The sequence below is a fragment of the Strongylocentrotus purpuratus genome, unplaced genomic scaffold (genome assembly GCF_000002235.5).
Source record: "Strongylocentrotus purpuratus isolate Spur 01 unplaced genomic scaffold, Spur_5.0 spur5_scaffold_6, whole genome shotgun sequence".
Classification (NCBI taxonomy): domain Eukaryota; kingdom Metazoa; phylum Echinodermata; class Echinoidea; order Camarodonta; family Strongylocentrotidae; genus Strongylocentrotus; species Strongylocentrotus purpuratus.
This window is the reverse complement of record NW_022145612.1, coordinates 2,237,537-2,251,636: the sequence shown is the minus strand read 5'-3', so window position 1 is coordinate 2,251,636 and position 14,100 is coordinate 2,237,537. Positions and strand designations below refer to the sequence as shown.

Sequence of the window (14,100 nt, the reverse complement as noted above, 5' to 3'; positions counted from 1 at the left end):
AAATGTTTCACAGAGTATGTGCCTTTAATAACACCCTTCTGACTCTAAACAGACGGATTAATGGATTAAGAGCAACAAGACAAAGGACGACAGAGGATTAAACTAATCATTTTCTCTACGAAAAACGAATAGTATTACTACCTCTCGCGCCATAGTCCCCCCCCCCCCCCTCACCCTTAAACAAAAATCAAAGCACTCACATTCAATCCCTGTGTCTTGACGACGACCAAATCTGAGTTAAGATATCGGCAGTAGTCTCTGGCGCTGTTGAACACATCTCGGTTTGTCACGACCAAGATACACTGTTCATCGTACTTGTACCATCCCTCTGGACACGGTGGCTCGTAATTCAGTGCTAAATAAATGGACACGTACCGGATGATTAGGTGAAACATAATAAAAAGAAAAGATTCAAGATAATTGTTCTGTTTGGAGTCGTTTTGGCAGTGTGGTTGAAGACCCAAAGCCCATGAGACCAAGGATTGATGAGACTAAAATATTCGATCTCGTGGGCCTCATATTTGTTTTACCTTAGGGGCGGATCCAAGATTTCGTTAAAGGGAATAAATATTCAAAACTTTTGCTCTCTGAGAGACGGAGTTATAATATGATTGAATGCAGGGTCGTCAGGGAGAACAGAATTAATATTGATGAGGCTTCTCTGGGTAAGCATGACATATTATTATTATTTTTATTATTATTATTATTATTTTATTATCATTTTTGTTATTTGTATTATTATGAGTAGAAGTAGTAGTAGTAGTAGTAGTAGTAGTAGTATTAGTTTTATTATTATCATTATTATTATTATTATTATTATCATTATTTTTATCATTATTATTATTATTATTATTATTATTATTATTATTATCATCATCATCATCATTATTATTATTATTATTATAATCATTACAAATAAAAAGGATTTTCTGTGCCTTTTAATCCATGATTCTCATCATCCCCAAAAGAGGAAGATTCTCGATTTGTAACACATGTACTGAAGCTTGTGGCTCCCTTCTACCAGTAGTTTATGAGAAGTTTAAGTCTCGTGAAAAACCCGTAAAAAAAACCAATATTACTTAGCTGTACTCTTTATTTCCACAAATTAGCATGAATTATAATTTTAGATGTGTAAGACGTTCAGGCACTACTTAAATCAAACCATTAGTATTACGTTGGTGTGTAGTGTTTATTAAATATTAAATGCCTGATTACAGATTTAGTTTCTGCCATTTTTTCTCTTTTCTTATTAACTCCTGATTTAATAAACTCAAATCATAGTACATACAAAACAGTTTCCATTGGAAGCTCAGCCTATCAACAATCATAATATGGTTCTATGGACAGGACACCCTACCCAAACAAACAAATGAGTCAAAATATATGAAATTATACCACCAATGTTATTGTGCAAGTACAGGAAATACGTTGTCCAGAACTTTCTGAATGCTGGCGGCTGTAGGTAAAAAAAAACCTTTAAAATTTGTGTTATCTTACATAATGACACATTCACGAAGAGAAAATAACAATGACTTACTTGTTGGTGGGGGTCCAGTCGCACCTATACGTAAATGGAAAAACAGATTTAGATAGTGATTGAAGGATTACAGTAATAAAAAGTGTGACATTGAAATTATATGGTTATTTTTGTTTATAAGAAATGATATGATTTGCGTGATATGAATATGTGAAAAATCCAGACATTATGCTTAACTCATTATAATCATTATCATTAAAAAAAAAAGTTCTCTAGGGGTCCAATCTTAATTCTTGACATTTCAATATTTGTTTTAATTGTTGCTTCGTTAGCAAGCAACTCTTTTTTGCCGTATCCAGTTACTCATATGTGCATATATTTTTCGCGAGGCCTTTGAATGTGTGCGTAGGCCCAGTTCACACTAAGCTAGATACATCACTGCTTGAAGATTATATATATGAACCAAACAAATATGGAGAAGTCATATTAAAACAACGCCAGAGCTCACGGCATGATTCCCCTGAACCGTCGTTTATCTCGCAGTAAATGAGCTTTCTCAGTAAATGCCCCTATCCTTTGGAATAAATTACCAGCACATTTTCATAATATTCATTCTCTTGACCAATTTAAGTCCTTGCTGAAAACGCACCTTTTTAATTCATGAATGATATTCTGCAGTTGTGAGTCGGTCAAAGGAGGTACACACCGTCTTATTTCTTGTTTGTTCGAACTTATGTTTGATCCTATATTTGACCTTATGTATGTTGATCTTACTCTTATTTTTATTATTATATACTGTATGCATAATTTATTGAATAAAGAACAGATGTATAAGTTGTGTGTTTATTATAAGTTTTGCTAAATAATTTTTTAGTCAGACTATGGTGCGCTTAGAGACACCCGTATTCAGCGCCTAATATATATTGTGTATTATTATTATTATTATCATTATAACATCGATGACGCTTTGGGACTCCCCGGACGTCGCAGATAAGGCCTATTCACCGTTTAATGTTGCTTTGTATCATTTAGACACAAGACTTTACTTTACTTGCGTTTAAGAGGATAGTTAATTTTAAAAATGAAAAAAGGTACAGCTACACGAATATTTTCATCGAGAATATTTAAAATAATAACTATATCTAACAATACAATACTTAAAGTAAAAAGTTGTCAATAAACCTGCTTACTACACAACTTTTGTATTCATAATACAAATTTATTTTAGATTGAAAAACGGATTAATTCAAATTTGAATCGATTTTTATCTGAACGTTTTAATTATTGAGTTATTTTACATAACATTTAAGTAAAAAGTATTAAGCAATTCAGGTAGATATCTTAAATAGAAAATTGATGACTAACCTAGTGCTCTTTCACAGATCGGGTTAGCCATTCCAAGACATTGCTCATCATTCCACAAACCGTTGGAATACATCTCAACACAGTCCTCATGTAATTCATCTTTCTCGTTTGGTTCACCGGGCGCCCAGTTACTAAAGACAGACGAGATGAATAAACCAGGCAATTAAGTATAAAAGAGAAGCATTATCGGTTATCACAGCCGTCGTTACATTATGTAGTCGACCCTTTTTCTAAAAAATCACGTTAAAAAAAAAATCTAATTTTTAATAGACCACCGACTTAATTCCTTTCTTAAACCAACAAACACAAAAAAATAAGCCTAAAAACCAACGTCAGGTTTAAATATTTCCTAAAATACGGGCCACCGAGTTTGGTTTTTAGTTGAACTCGACATGACGTATATTGGTTTGTATTGTGGTTGGTCAACAAAGCCACCTTGAAGATATTGTGCCCATCCAGAACCAGGTTGACCAACCTCACATGAATCTGGATGATATACCTCAGTAACATCGACGGGAACGATATCAGACCGACTACAGATCGTTCGCAGTCGATTTTAAAGTCGGATAAGCGGTGTGACTGAGGTTTGAAACCCCAGTATACCAAAAACAGACCCGACAAACAAATACATTACCTCTAATGGCCAAGTACCGGTCAGCTTGGAAAAGGTTTTAGAGTCGGTTAGGCAGTGTGACGGGTTCATTAAGAACGACCTCAAGAAGCCAATGTTTTATGTAACACCGAAGCTTCATTTTTAGTACTTTTTCATGATCGTATTATCTTATCTTGTTACATTACTGTCATGATATGTCCTCGCATATATATTTATGTAACGATGTATTTTTCGTTGTGGGGATATCATAATGAAAAAAATTAAATGATGAATGCAATTTTTCTTTGTTTTACTAATTGATAACGAATATCATAAAATGTAAATAGCCAGTAGAAGAATCAGTATTTGTTCAAAATAGAAAGTAGTACTCTGTTGCTAAGTTAGCGCTTCTTAGATGAAGTAAATTTGATATTATCTCCTTCAGATTTACAATCGATCAAAATATATAATTCATTTCAACATTAGAAACTGCATATTAAACCTTTAAGATTGCATTATTTGCTTTATCAAAGGATATTTCGTTATATAGGCCTACATATATCATCACATCAGCTTATAATATTGAAGAATACAAAAAACAAAACAAATTTCCAAAAAGTAGGAAAATATCTTTCCGAATAAATTCGATAATAACGTACCTACTACTTTGCATTAGATTGAGCCGTATTTTACCTGAATACATGGCATGTTCCGGATATTGTTCTTATTATTTCTTCTAATTTTCTGTAAAGTAGATTGAACGAAGTTTCGGGAAGGATCTTACTTACAAGTATTCTGCTGCTGTGCCATCAACCCATTTGAATCTAAGGGCTCCCCTGTCCGATAAACCAATCCAAAATACCGAATCGTTGGCAATTTGCGATGTCAACCAAACCTAAAAATAAACAAAATAATTAATTAAACATAATCTTGAGTTCTGGAAACGGTCAAATATTTCCAGACTCATGTTATTCATTTATAAAAGCAAAATAACTTAGCAATGCTTGGATGAATAGGAAGCATATATAAGCAAGATAATCTAGCAATACGTTTATGAATAGACATCATATAAAAGCAAGATATCATAAACTGTGCTGCCAGATTATAACATAATACAATACAACTATCGTATGGCATCTGAAAATAATTATTAAAAAAATGTTGTAAGAGCTGAGTAATTATCAAAACGAAACTAGGCTTTCATAGAAAATGTCGGGACCCTGTCCATACCTTGTATTTGCCTACCTTTAACCCTACCCCCACGTATGTATACATCTACACATTTACCGCAATTTGTTTCCCGCAGTGTTCACATGATATGACCATTACCAGATTAACAATAAATTTAAATAAATAAGATACATTTTCTCGCAAACGAAGCCTCCCACACAATTGACTATAAGAATGCGGCAATAAATTGTGAGAGATTTTTTTGCTCGATTCTCTGTTGTCAATCAAACCATAAATATTTATCAAGAGTCTACGGTGAATTTTGAATCTACTCGGAATGGATATAACTAGTAGCTTGCACTTCCATAATTTGATTAAACAAATTCGTTTTCACTGGCTGCCTGCTGGAGCAACAAAAAGAGTTGACAAAAGACTTAATTCCGTTTCGTTGACGATCAGTCATGCACAAAAAAGACGAAAGACTTCATGCATGGCTGATCGTCAACGAAACGGAGTTAAGTCTTTTATCAACTCTGTTTGTTGCTACAGCAGGCAGCCAGTGTAACGAATTTGTTTAATCAAATTATGGAAGTGCAAGCGTTACTTTAAACCAATAGAACTTTGTTATCCATAGCTCATTTTTGCTGATTGAGGCGTCAAATGAAAGAGAAGGATCTAAGCTTTTCCGATATGTGTCATTTATAATTATAATTGTGATTAAGTTATAATAAAACATCGATAATTCTTGGTTTCGTTTTTTCTGGGACGTACTGTATTTGTTTTGATGGTTAGACAAGTGTGCGTATTGGGTTTTTACAGACGTGTAACAATCAGATATGATTATTTACGTCTGGGGACCGACCTTTAAACGTCACCATCCGAAAGACGTGACTCGGTTTCGAACCTGTGTTCTCGGCTGAATCATTTTGTAACTTCCACTTTTAGCTGGATTACAGGCGCACGTCACAACGCCTAGTCGCTTTAAAGGCATATACCTACAGTTAAGAAGTTTGGAGTCTTAAATAATTATCTTACACATTGTTATCTTATAGGCTACGTAAATTTATTTTCCTAAAGAATCCTCAATTATTTCACTATGATGTATTTTAACCCAGCATTCTGTCTCAAAATGATACTTACATTTTTGGGCTCGTTCTTGATCATGACCAGATCTGCATTCAAACTAATACAGTAGTCTCTTGCATTGGTTCTGATCATTCGATTGTATTCAGGTAGAGAACACATGCCCTCCAGCTCATATAGCATCCATCCAGGTTCACACGTTTGGCCTAGAACAGCTGGCGAGGAGAGTGGGAGAGACAGGGGAGGATGGGGTGGGGGAGAGAGAGAATTTGTGAGTGGGGGAGAGAGGGAGAGAGAGTGAGAGAGGAAACAAACAAATACTTTATTATTATTATTAGAAGTAGTCGTAGTAGTAGTAGTAGTAGTAGGAGTATGAGTAGTAATAGTAGTAGTAGTAGTAGTAGTAGTCAGGCGCGTACGCAGGGGGGGGGGTGTTTGGGGGTTAACCCCCCCCCCTTTGGTATTTTTATGTGTATAAACCCCCCTAAAAAAAAGATTTAAAAAAAAAAATATTCCCATGGCTGACCTAAGAAAAGCGACCTTACCCCCCCCCCCCATCGGAGCAAAATGTCAAATTTTCAAATTTCGAGACCAAAAAAAAAGTCCTCTTACCCCCCCCCCCCCCCCTCTTTTGGTTCATTTCCTAATTCTAAATAAATCCACAAGTTGAACCTCAACCCTGGCCCCAGTATTTTTACCCTTTCCCGTAAGCAGGACTGCACTACTTGTAGCTACTTATGCCAACAATGCTCAAGCGGTACTCGTTGATCCCCATTGTCCCCTTTTTCTTATGTTAATTGAGAGCTGATTTGATGAAATGACCAACTGCCAGTGACCACGCAGGGAGGTATGATCTTTCCTGGCCAACTAGTCCAGATAGGCTTTAAGGTAACATGATTATTGCGAATAGCAAACTTATCCCTATATACCCTAAAATTAAGTGGGGCAATCGCTGTCGGAGCTTAGCTCAGAGGTCAGTTGATATATGTCAAATAATAACCGGTTCATTGATATCATTAGTTGAAATAAACAAAGATGATTATTAGTTCATTCATATTTTTCTCCGTAATCTTTGAAGAATATTAAAGGGACTAGATAACATTGTTCAGATGAGATAAAATGGTGCTAAGATAGTGACTTCAATGCTAGATGTTTACAATTAAAGATAATCTCAAAGTTTGAGTGAAAATGGACCATTATTAATGAAAAAATTGGGAAAAACTGATCTGATAGATTCCTGAATTCTTCATACTATATTATTATAATTTAATTTAGTTTAATTTAATTGTCACAAAGCAATGAATTGGCTCTACATACCGTTCTAAACATTGAAGTGTTGACAGATTATCAAAAAAACCTGTCATAATTTCATGAAAAAACGTTTGGGAAAATTCAAAGAATTTACTGTTAGCGGGTGTCGGATAGTGACGCCTTCAAAGAAACCATAAATATCTTTGTGGTTTGAGAATGTTTTCAGGATTGTTTGCATGTTAGAGGGTTAGTACAGTAGAAGGAATATAACAAGTAACATTTCATACACAAATTACGCAGTTTTTTCATCAACCTTCAACAATGTTACCGGTTCACTTTACTATCTTCTGGTTTACTTTTACTCCAAACACATTCCAACTTTAGGAGACTGTGTTTTTCCTTAAACACATATACATGTATATGGTTTAATAGCAATATCTAATAATGATTTTGGCAATCTCAGTTGATGAGCAAATTGCTATAGTTATTGACATAATTCAAATATTTGCCTAATTTATCATCACAAAGTAACTGGACGGCGTATATATAGGGAGTAATTACATCCATCAACCACGCTATGACTGTGATAACCCATAATGCAATTCGTCTAATAATACATGTATAAACGCGGTTCTTCCAAAGGCATTTACTTTTGACCCTTTTCCCAATAAAACAGAATTTACTTATGAATGTCAAGTACACCAGGGGGGCGTTTCATGAAACAATTAATGGTTTTCACCGACTAAAATCATGTTCCGACCGACAATCTAGTTAGCGCTGACTAAATTTGACAAATCACAGGCCTGGAAAATAGTCGGTGACTAAAGAATTGTCGGTGAACATGATATTAGTTGGTGAAAACCAATGAAACGCCCCCCCCCCCCCCCGGGACACCGAATCCGGTCAAACTCAGAATGAGAGGAAAGGGACATTTAGGATCTAGCTTCCACCGCTATTCTTTTTGTCAATAGTGGGCAAAATTCTAAATTCCACCAAAACTTGAAGAAGAAAAAATCAGCGAATAAAATGTTGTAAAAATTCTTTTATATTTCTTTTGTTCAGGAAAATATAGAATGCGATTATTAGCTGCGAAGAAGGTGGGTGTGGGTAGGAGGAGGAGGAGCGGTCGTAGAGTTTGCTAGCCTCATGATTATAAACTATACTTACCTTTCAACAGTTAATTAACAAAATGCGTTGAATATATGCGTATGTACCTTCTTTATATAACCTGCTTTCTAGTTATGTATTGCTTATTATGTATAATCTTTTCCAACATACAAAGACACATATATTCACGCACACACACGCACATACACGCGGTATTTTAAGGTAATCGGCGATTTTGTAAACATATGTGTCTTATTCGATTATTTGTAATGAATAGCCTACTCCAAGCCTACGACCCTGTCATGAATTACTGGAAATGTCAAAATATGAAGGCAAGTAACTCACCTTACAACAAAATACTAATATGTAAGCGCTCGCATACCGATGAGTACCCTCTTCCCTAACCTACTTTGAAATGGGACCTTAGATGCTTTATCAAGGTTCGTGTGCAAATGACCGCAACAAAAAAGTGAATGTTTAAGTTTAGGGTCAGGTTTATGGTTATGTTTCATTTTAACGTTTGTTATTGTATATATGCATTTAAACTATACTTGTGTTTTTTCAATCAAATGTGGAAATAAAACTTGAACTTGAACTTAAACTTTTTTAGGGTTAGGTTTAAATTTCCCAGAATTCCAAATAATGTAACTGTTGTTTTGCAGATACTTCTTGTAAATAAAAACATCTAACCTCTTTATATTTGTAATCATTTCCGCTTGAGCTGTCAGGTCTGCCTCTGAACATTTAGGAATATTATTTTTCCAATTAGCCGCTTTAACAGAATAAAATTCTACAAAATTGTATTCAAACTTATATTTGTTTCTAAATTGAAAGAAGGTAAAAATATTACCATTTTCGTCAAGAAGATCCGATAACTTAATTATACCTTTGTCATACCATGAATTTATGAATAATACTTTTTTGTTTCCACGAATCATAGTGTTGTTCCATATGTTTTGTCGTCTTATATGGGAAGGACTGATTTGCGTATCGAGTGTTAAAGAGGCCCATGACTGGGCAACTTGCCGAATAAAAATGTTTTTTTATCGACAATATACTAGAATCGTTTTTATTAATATTACTATACCAGAAAAGATTTCCTCCAAATGGAGCCAAACAAACTTCATAAAAACATTTCCATTGCCCAACATTACTATCGTCAAGCAGACGTTTTACCCAGGCAATCTTTAAGCCTGTAATAATTGAGGGTAAATGTAACATTCTCAGACCTCCGTCTACATAGTCTCCAATTATTGTTTGTACGGTTTATTTTGTCTGGTTTTCCATTCCAAATAAATTTAAAAAAGTAAAGACTCGAGCTGTTTTAAAAAGGCTTCAGGTGGTTTTGGAAGGATAGAAAGTAAATAAATTAGTTGAGACAATCCCAATGATTTTACGATAGCAATCTTGCCAATGGGAGTTAGGTCTCTTATTGACCAAATATGGAAGATATTTTTCATTTTTTGTAGTTGGGGTGGAAAGTTTAATTAAAAATGTCTTTCAAACGCACCAAAAATTGTACACCCAGAAAACTAGTAATTCCCGTGTTAAACGTCAACCCAGACTAAGCAATGTCCGGCAGGTTGTATTTTAATAATAATAATTTTAAAAATGAATACAAAATCTCATTCTTGAAGTGCAAATCATCATCTCAGTGATTTATTTTTCAAATAATTGGAAAGACACATTACATGCCTTTTTATGTTAGGATTTAATGCCCTGGTTGATCCAGACTTTTTGCTCAGCATGGACATGTTGTCCAAATATGGAGAAGGGAAACAAATATATATATATATATATATATATATATATATTTACAGGAATGACTACCCCTAAAATCCTCGACAAGCATGTAAAAGGTTTATCAAATTTATATTGGGGCACGTGGATAAGCAATGTGCATCAAACTATGCATATAACTTTTGGACAAGGGGCGTGATGCCCCCTTAATAAGCCGCTACAGTTATATTGTGTTCTTTATTATGTTCTATTTTTCCATATTGAGAAGAAAGTGTGCCATCAAAGCCAGTGTGTAGATAAATTATACTAGCATACTTTGTCTATGTTTAACAACAGCCATGTTTAATTATGTATTTTTCTTCTATATAGGTAATAATACAACATTAGAGAGATTCATAACACTTTCCAACTACATGTGTCTTCTAAAACTTCCACAATCCCAAGTAGTTCGTAGGCGAATAAGCAATATGTGGGTGCAACGTGTACCAAGAACTTACCTTGCACTGTGACAGCAGCGAGTAAAAGTAATCTGAGAATCATCTTGAATAGGACAGCAAACACATCACCTTCCGAATGTACGACAGCTATCTATTACCACCAACCAATGGTAGTAAAACTATAGTCCTATTATCGACGAATATCGCCCCTAAACTTCCGCCGAGTAAAGGAGGTGTTAACCCGAAAAGAGGTAGAAGAGAGGTACCCACTACCGAGAACGGAACTTGGTGATAACACAAATTGCTTTTTATCTTGCAACTCTGAGGTTCAAAGTCATTTCATTCACTGGCCTTATTTTCATATTTTGTAAGATTCGAACTTTATCATGGTTTTGTTATCAGGTCGTTTATCTACAGGTATAAGTTTTGTCTAAACACGAATTTTGCTCAAGAGGGTGTCATGGGTCCATCTGTGATGGTACTAACAGGATCAGTCTGGTACAGCTACGGGAGATGATATAAACATAAATCATCATAGACTTTCAATACTAATAATAATAACTATACTCAGTTATCTTATAGCACATATTACATAGTTAACAATGTCTCCATGCGCGTCCAAACAACTTTGGATTTAATCAGCCTAATTACCCTCATGAAGGCTGAATGTTCAGCTGTGTAAAGTATTGGCAATTTCGGGGTCCGTACCATGTGACTCCTGGTGATACCTGGTGACTTATCCCCTAGACCACTTCGCCTCTTCACTGATCATTCTTGATATATCTTTTTACTTCTGACAATAATCAAATAATCGTTTTTAAACAATAATACAGTCAATATTAGGCATCTAAACAACGATCACAACGCAGACCTTTCTCAACCTTGCAATCTAAATCGGACTGTGGGGGCTTTACTTGCCCACATATAGTACACAATGGAGTTTCCAGCCAAATCCTATAAATGGTTTACGCCCCCCCCCCCCACTCTTGTTTGCAGGACCAGGAAATATCAATAAGCCCTATATGTCTCATATTATTATTCGAAAGTGACAATATAATGTCTTCTTTATTTCTTTTTCTTTTTAAATTCTTACTTATTTATCTATTTTTGTTTTGTTTTCTGTAATTTTGTTTTTGTTTTGTACATCCCCCTCCCATCGTTTGCTCACACGATTTTTGTTTTCTAAATACTTTTTTTACACGATGCAGTATTTTCTAACTTTGCAAAGTTTTGGAAAGGATTATGGTGGTACAAGATCTTATTGCATGTTATTGATTAAGCCAACACTTATCACGTTTATCTCTGTAACATTACCCTCAACTAGAGACTCGAAATTTCATAGAAGTCTTAGAATATCTTAGAATATATTTTCAGGGGAAGCTTGAAAAGATTATGTTGGTGAATATTTTTATTATTTTGCTTATTGAGTTATGATCAAATCTCTTATTATGATCAAATCTTTGAGTTTGATAAAAAAAAAATATCTAAAGTTTTAAAAGCAAAGCGTTGTCCATACAAACGTGAGGGTATATGAAATGTTTTTATTTTTTAAAACCCAGGCCATTTCGTAACTTCTATTTATAGAACATGAAGGCACTGTCCACAAATTGAATCTTGAAAGGAAATAGGAATTCATCACGATTCTTCTTTTGAGAACCTTGATCAGCCATATCACAACAACCAAACACATTAAACCGATTTGATTTTAAGATTGATATCTAATGTTTATAAGATACGCGTATATGGTACCATTATCATAAAACAAACGAGATAAAGATGGAGATAAGTTTGCTATCAGAATACTTGAAGATACTCAAATTTGATACATGATTTGTCCTTTTACTGAATATGTTGATATTATATTAATTATCGATGTGTTTTGATTGTTGATATCCATAAAGGCAGAAGCAAATATCTATCGAAAACTACATAACAAAATCAATCGGAACACACATAGTAAGTTTTTAGGAAAGTATCAGCCGGTTGAATGATTATTATTTTGGGTGAATTGCTCTGTATATATCCATGTATACTATGTTTTGATACAACGTACGTTATTGCATTTTTTTAATGTAAGCGCATATATAGAATTCTATGAATTATTATGCGCTATATAAGCACTTTCCATTAGCATTATTATTATTATAATATTTTGGACATACAAATATCATAATTTTGGTTATGAAATAACATTAGTATCTTTTATATGTTGATCGTGCACATTTTATAGAGTGCTCTTCATTTTTCTTATGAAGTTGTTCTTAAACCACCGTGTATAATTCTGCTGCAATAACATGATTGTAACTCAACTCCAATTTAAAATTTAATGTGGAAACTCAACAATTATGAGAATTTGTGTATGCTCATGGGCACTAAACATCACTTTATATGAAATGCTTTAATGATATATTCTTAATGTAATAATTATATTCAACATAATTTGACCTTACCTGTCACACAACAGACACACCTGCATGTATAATTTTTCAGTCTATGGATCTCATGTTAACAATTGCAGTATAATAATTTCCTCTCTCTCTCTCTCTCTCTCTCCCTCTATATATTATGTATATATTTTTTTTAATAGCTGTTAAATTTAAAGATTATTTGTACTTGCAATAACTGGTTCAACATTTATTATCATCCATCTATTATCATTTATTTATATATGTATATAACTTTAGGTATGAGCAATAATTTTAACTTTATCTTTTATCATTTTTATTGTACATTTATATGATCATTCCTGTTTTTATGCACATTTTATGTAAACATTGCATTATTGGTCCCTGGACTACTGCATTGTACATTGTATATGTTGATATTAATAAACCGAAATTGAATTGAATTGAATTGAATTGAATTGAATCGCTCTTCAGATTGCAGACTCTTTTATTTTATTTCATTTTAGAGTTATACTTTTAGTTATGAGATGTACACTATTCTTCATCATTTATATATAATTACTACGTATTCCCTTCATATAGCGTAAAATCCTGAATTTCAGGTTGAATTCTTACTTGTTTGTTTCCGCTGTGATAATTGGATCTTACCTATAATTTTGTAAGCCACAAAAGTTGTTCGCGAGATAAATCATTGGACTATGTATATTTGCAAAGAAATTAACAAACTGGAGATTTCGAGATAATTCTGTTCTGTGAGAACTATATTAATTTTGCTGATGAGAGTCAAATTACGTGTTCCTCCCCCTTTAAAAAAAGATTAAACAGGAATATGTCATCAATTCAAATAGATAATAAAATCTTAAACCCATGATGATGTTAATGTCACTCTTGTGCCAGAATAATGTAAACACTCAATGTTTTAATGATTACTAAAGGGAAGTGATTAAAAAAAATATATGTCTAATAATCCTCGTCAGTCTGAAATATCACTGGTTATGGTAGTAGTTTAGGTGGTGGTAGCGGTAGTGGGAGCGGCACCTGTAGATGTAGTGGTAGTGGAAGTTTCAATGGTCAGTGGTAGTGGTCTTCTTCTTCTTCTGTTACTCTACTTTAGTACTACTACTTCTTAATTCTCTTCTCCTTCTTCTTCTCTCTTCTTATTTTTTTTCTCCTTCTTCTTTTCTTCTTCTTTTCTTCTTCTTCTTCTTCTTCTTCTCCTTCTTCTTCTCCTTCTTCATTTTTTCTTCCTCTTCTTCTTCTTTTTCTACCTTTTCTCCTTTTTTTTTCTTCTTCTTCTTTTTTCTTCTTCTCCTTTTTATCTTCTTCTTCTCCTTCTTCTCCTCCTTCTTCTTCTTCTTCTTCTTCTTTTTCTCCTTCTCTTCCTAGTCTTCTCTATCTCGGAATTCGATATCACTTTCCTGACGTCACTATACTCTATCAGTGTAAATATGGAGGACAGTTTCTTCACGAAGG

The 14,100-nt window shown here is 33.9% G+C and overlaps 1 protein-coding gene across 1 annotated transcript in view; it reads right to left on the bottom strand.

Annotated features, from left to right (window-relative positions):
• The window catches only part of LOC105440223 (C-type mannose receptor 2-like), a 35,027-nt gene extending 29,498 nt beyond the window's left edge, over positions 1-5,529 (bottom strand). Inside the window, exons 1-5 of the mRNA XM_030972660.1 lie at positions 5,509-5,529; positions 4,223-4,329; positions 2,843-2,973; positions 1,538-1,561; positions 201-355 (exon numbers count right to left, since the gene is read on the bottom strand). Of these exons, the coding sequence (XP_030828520.1) occupies positions 201-355; positions 1,538-1,561; positions 2,843-2,973; positions 4,223-4,329; positions 5,509-5,529 (438 nt within the window). The remainder of the gene's footprint in view (positions 1-200; positions 356-1,537; positions 1,562-2,842; positions 2,974-4,222; positions 4,330-5,508) is intronic.
• Between the last annotated feature and the right edge of the window lie 8,571 nt (positions 5,530-14,100).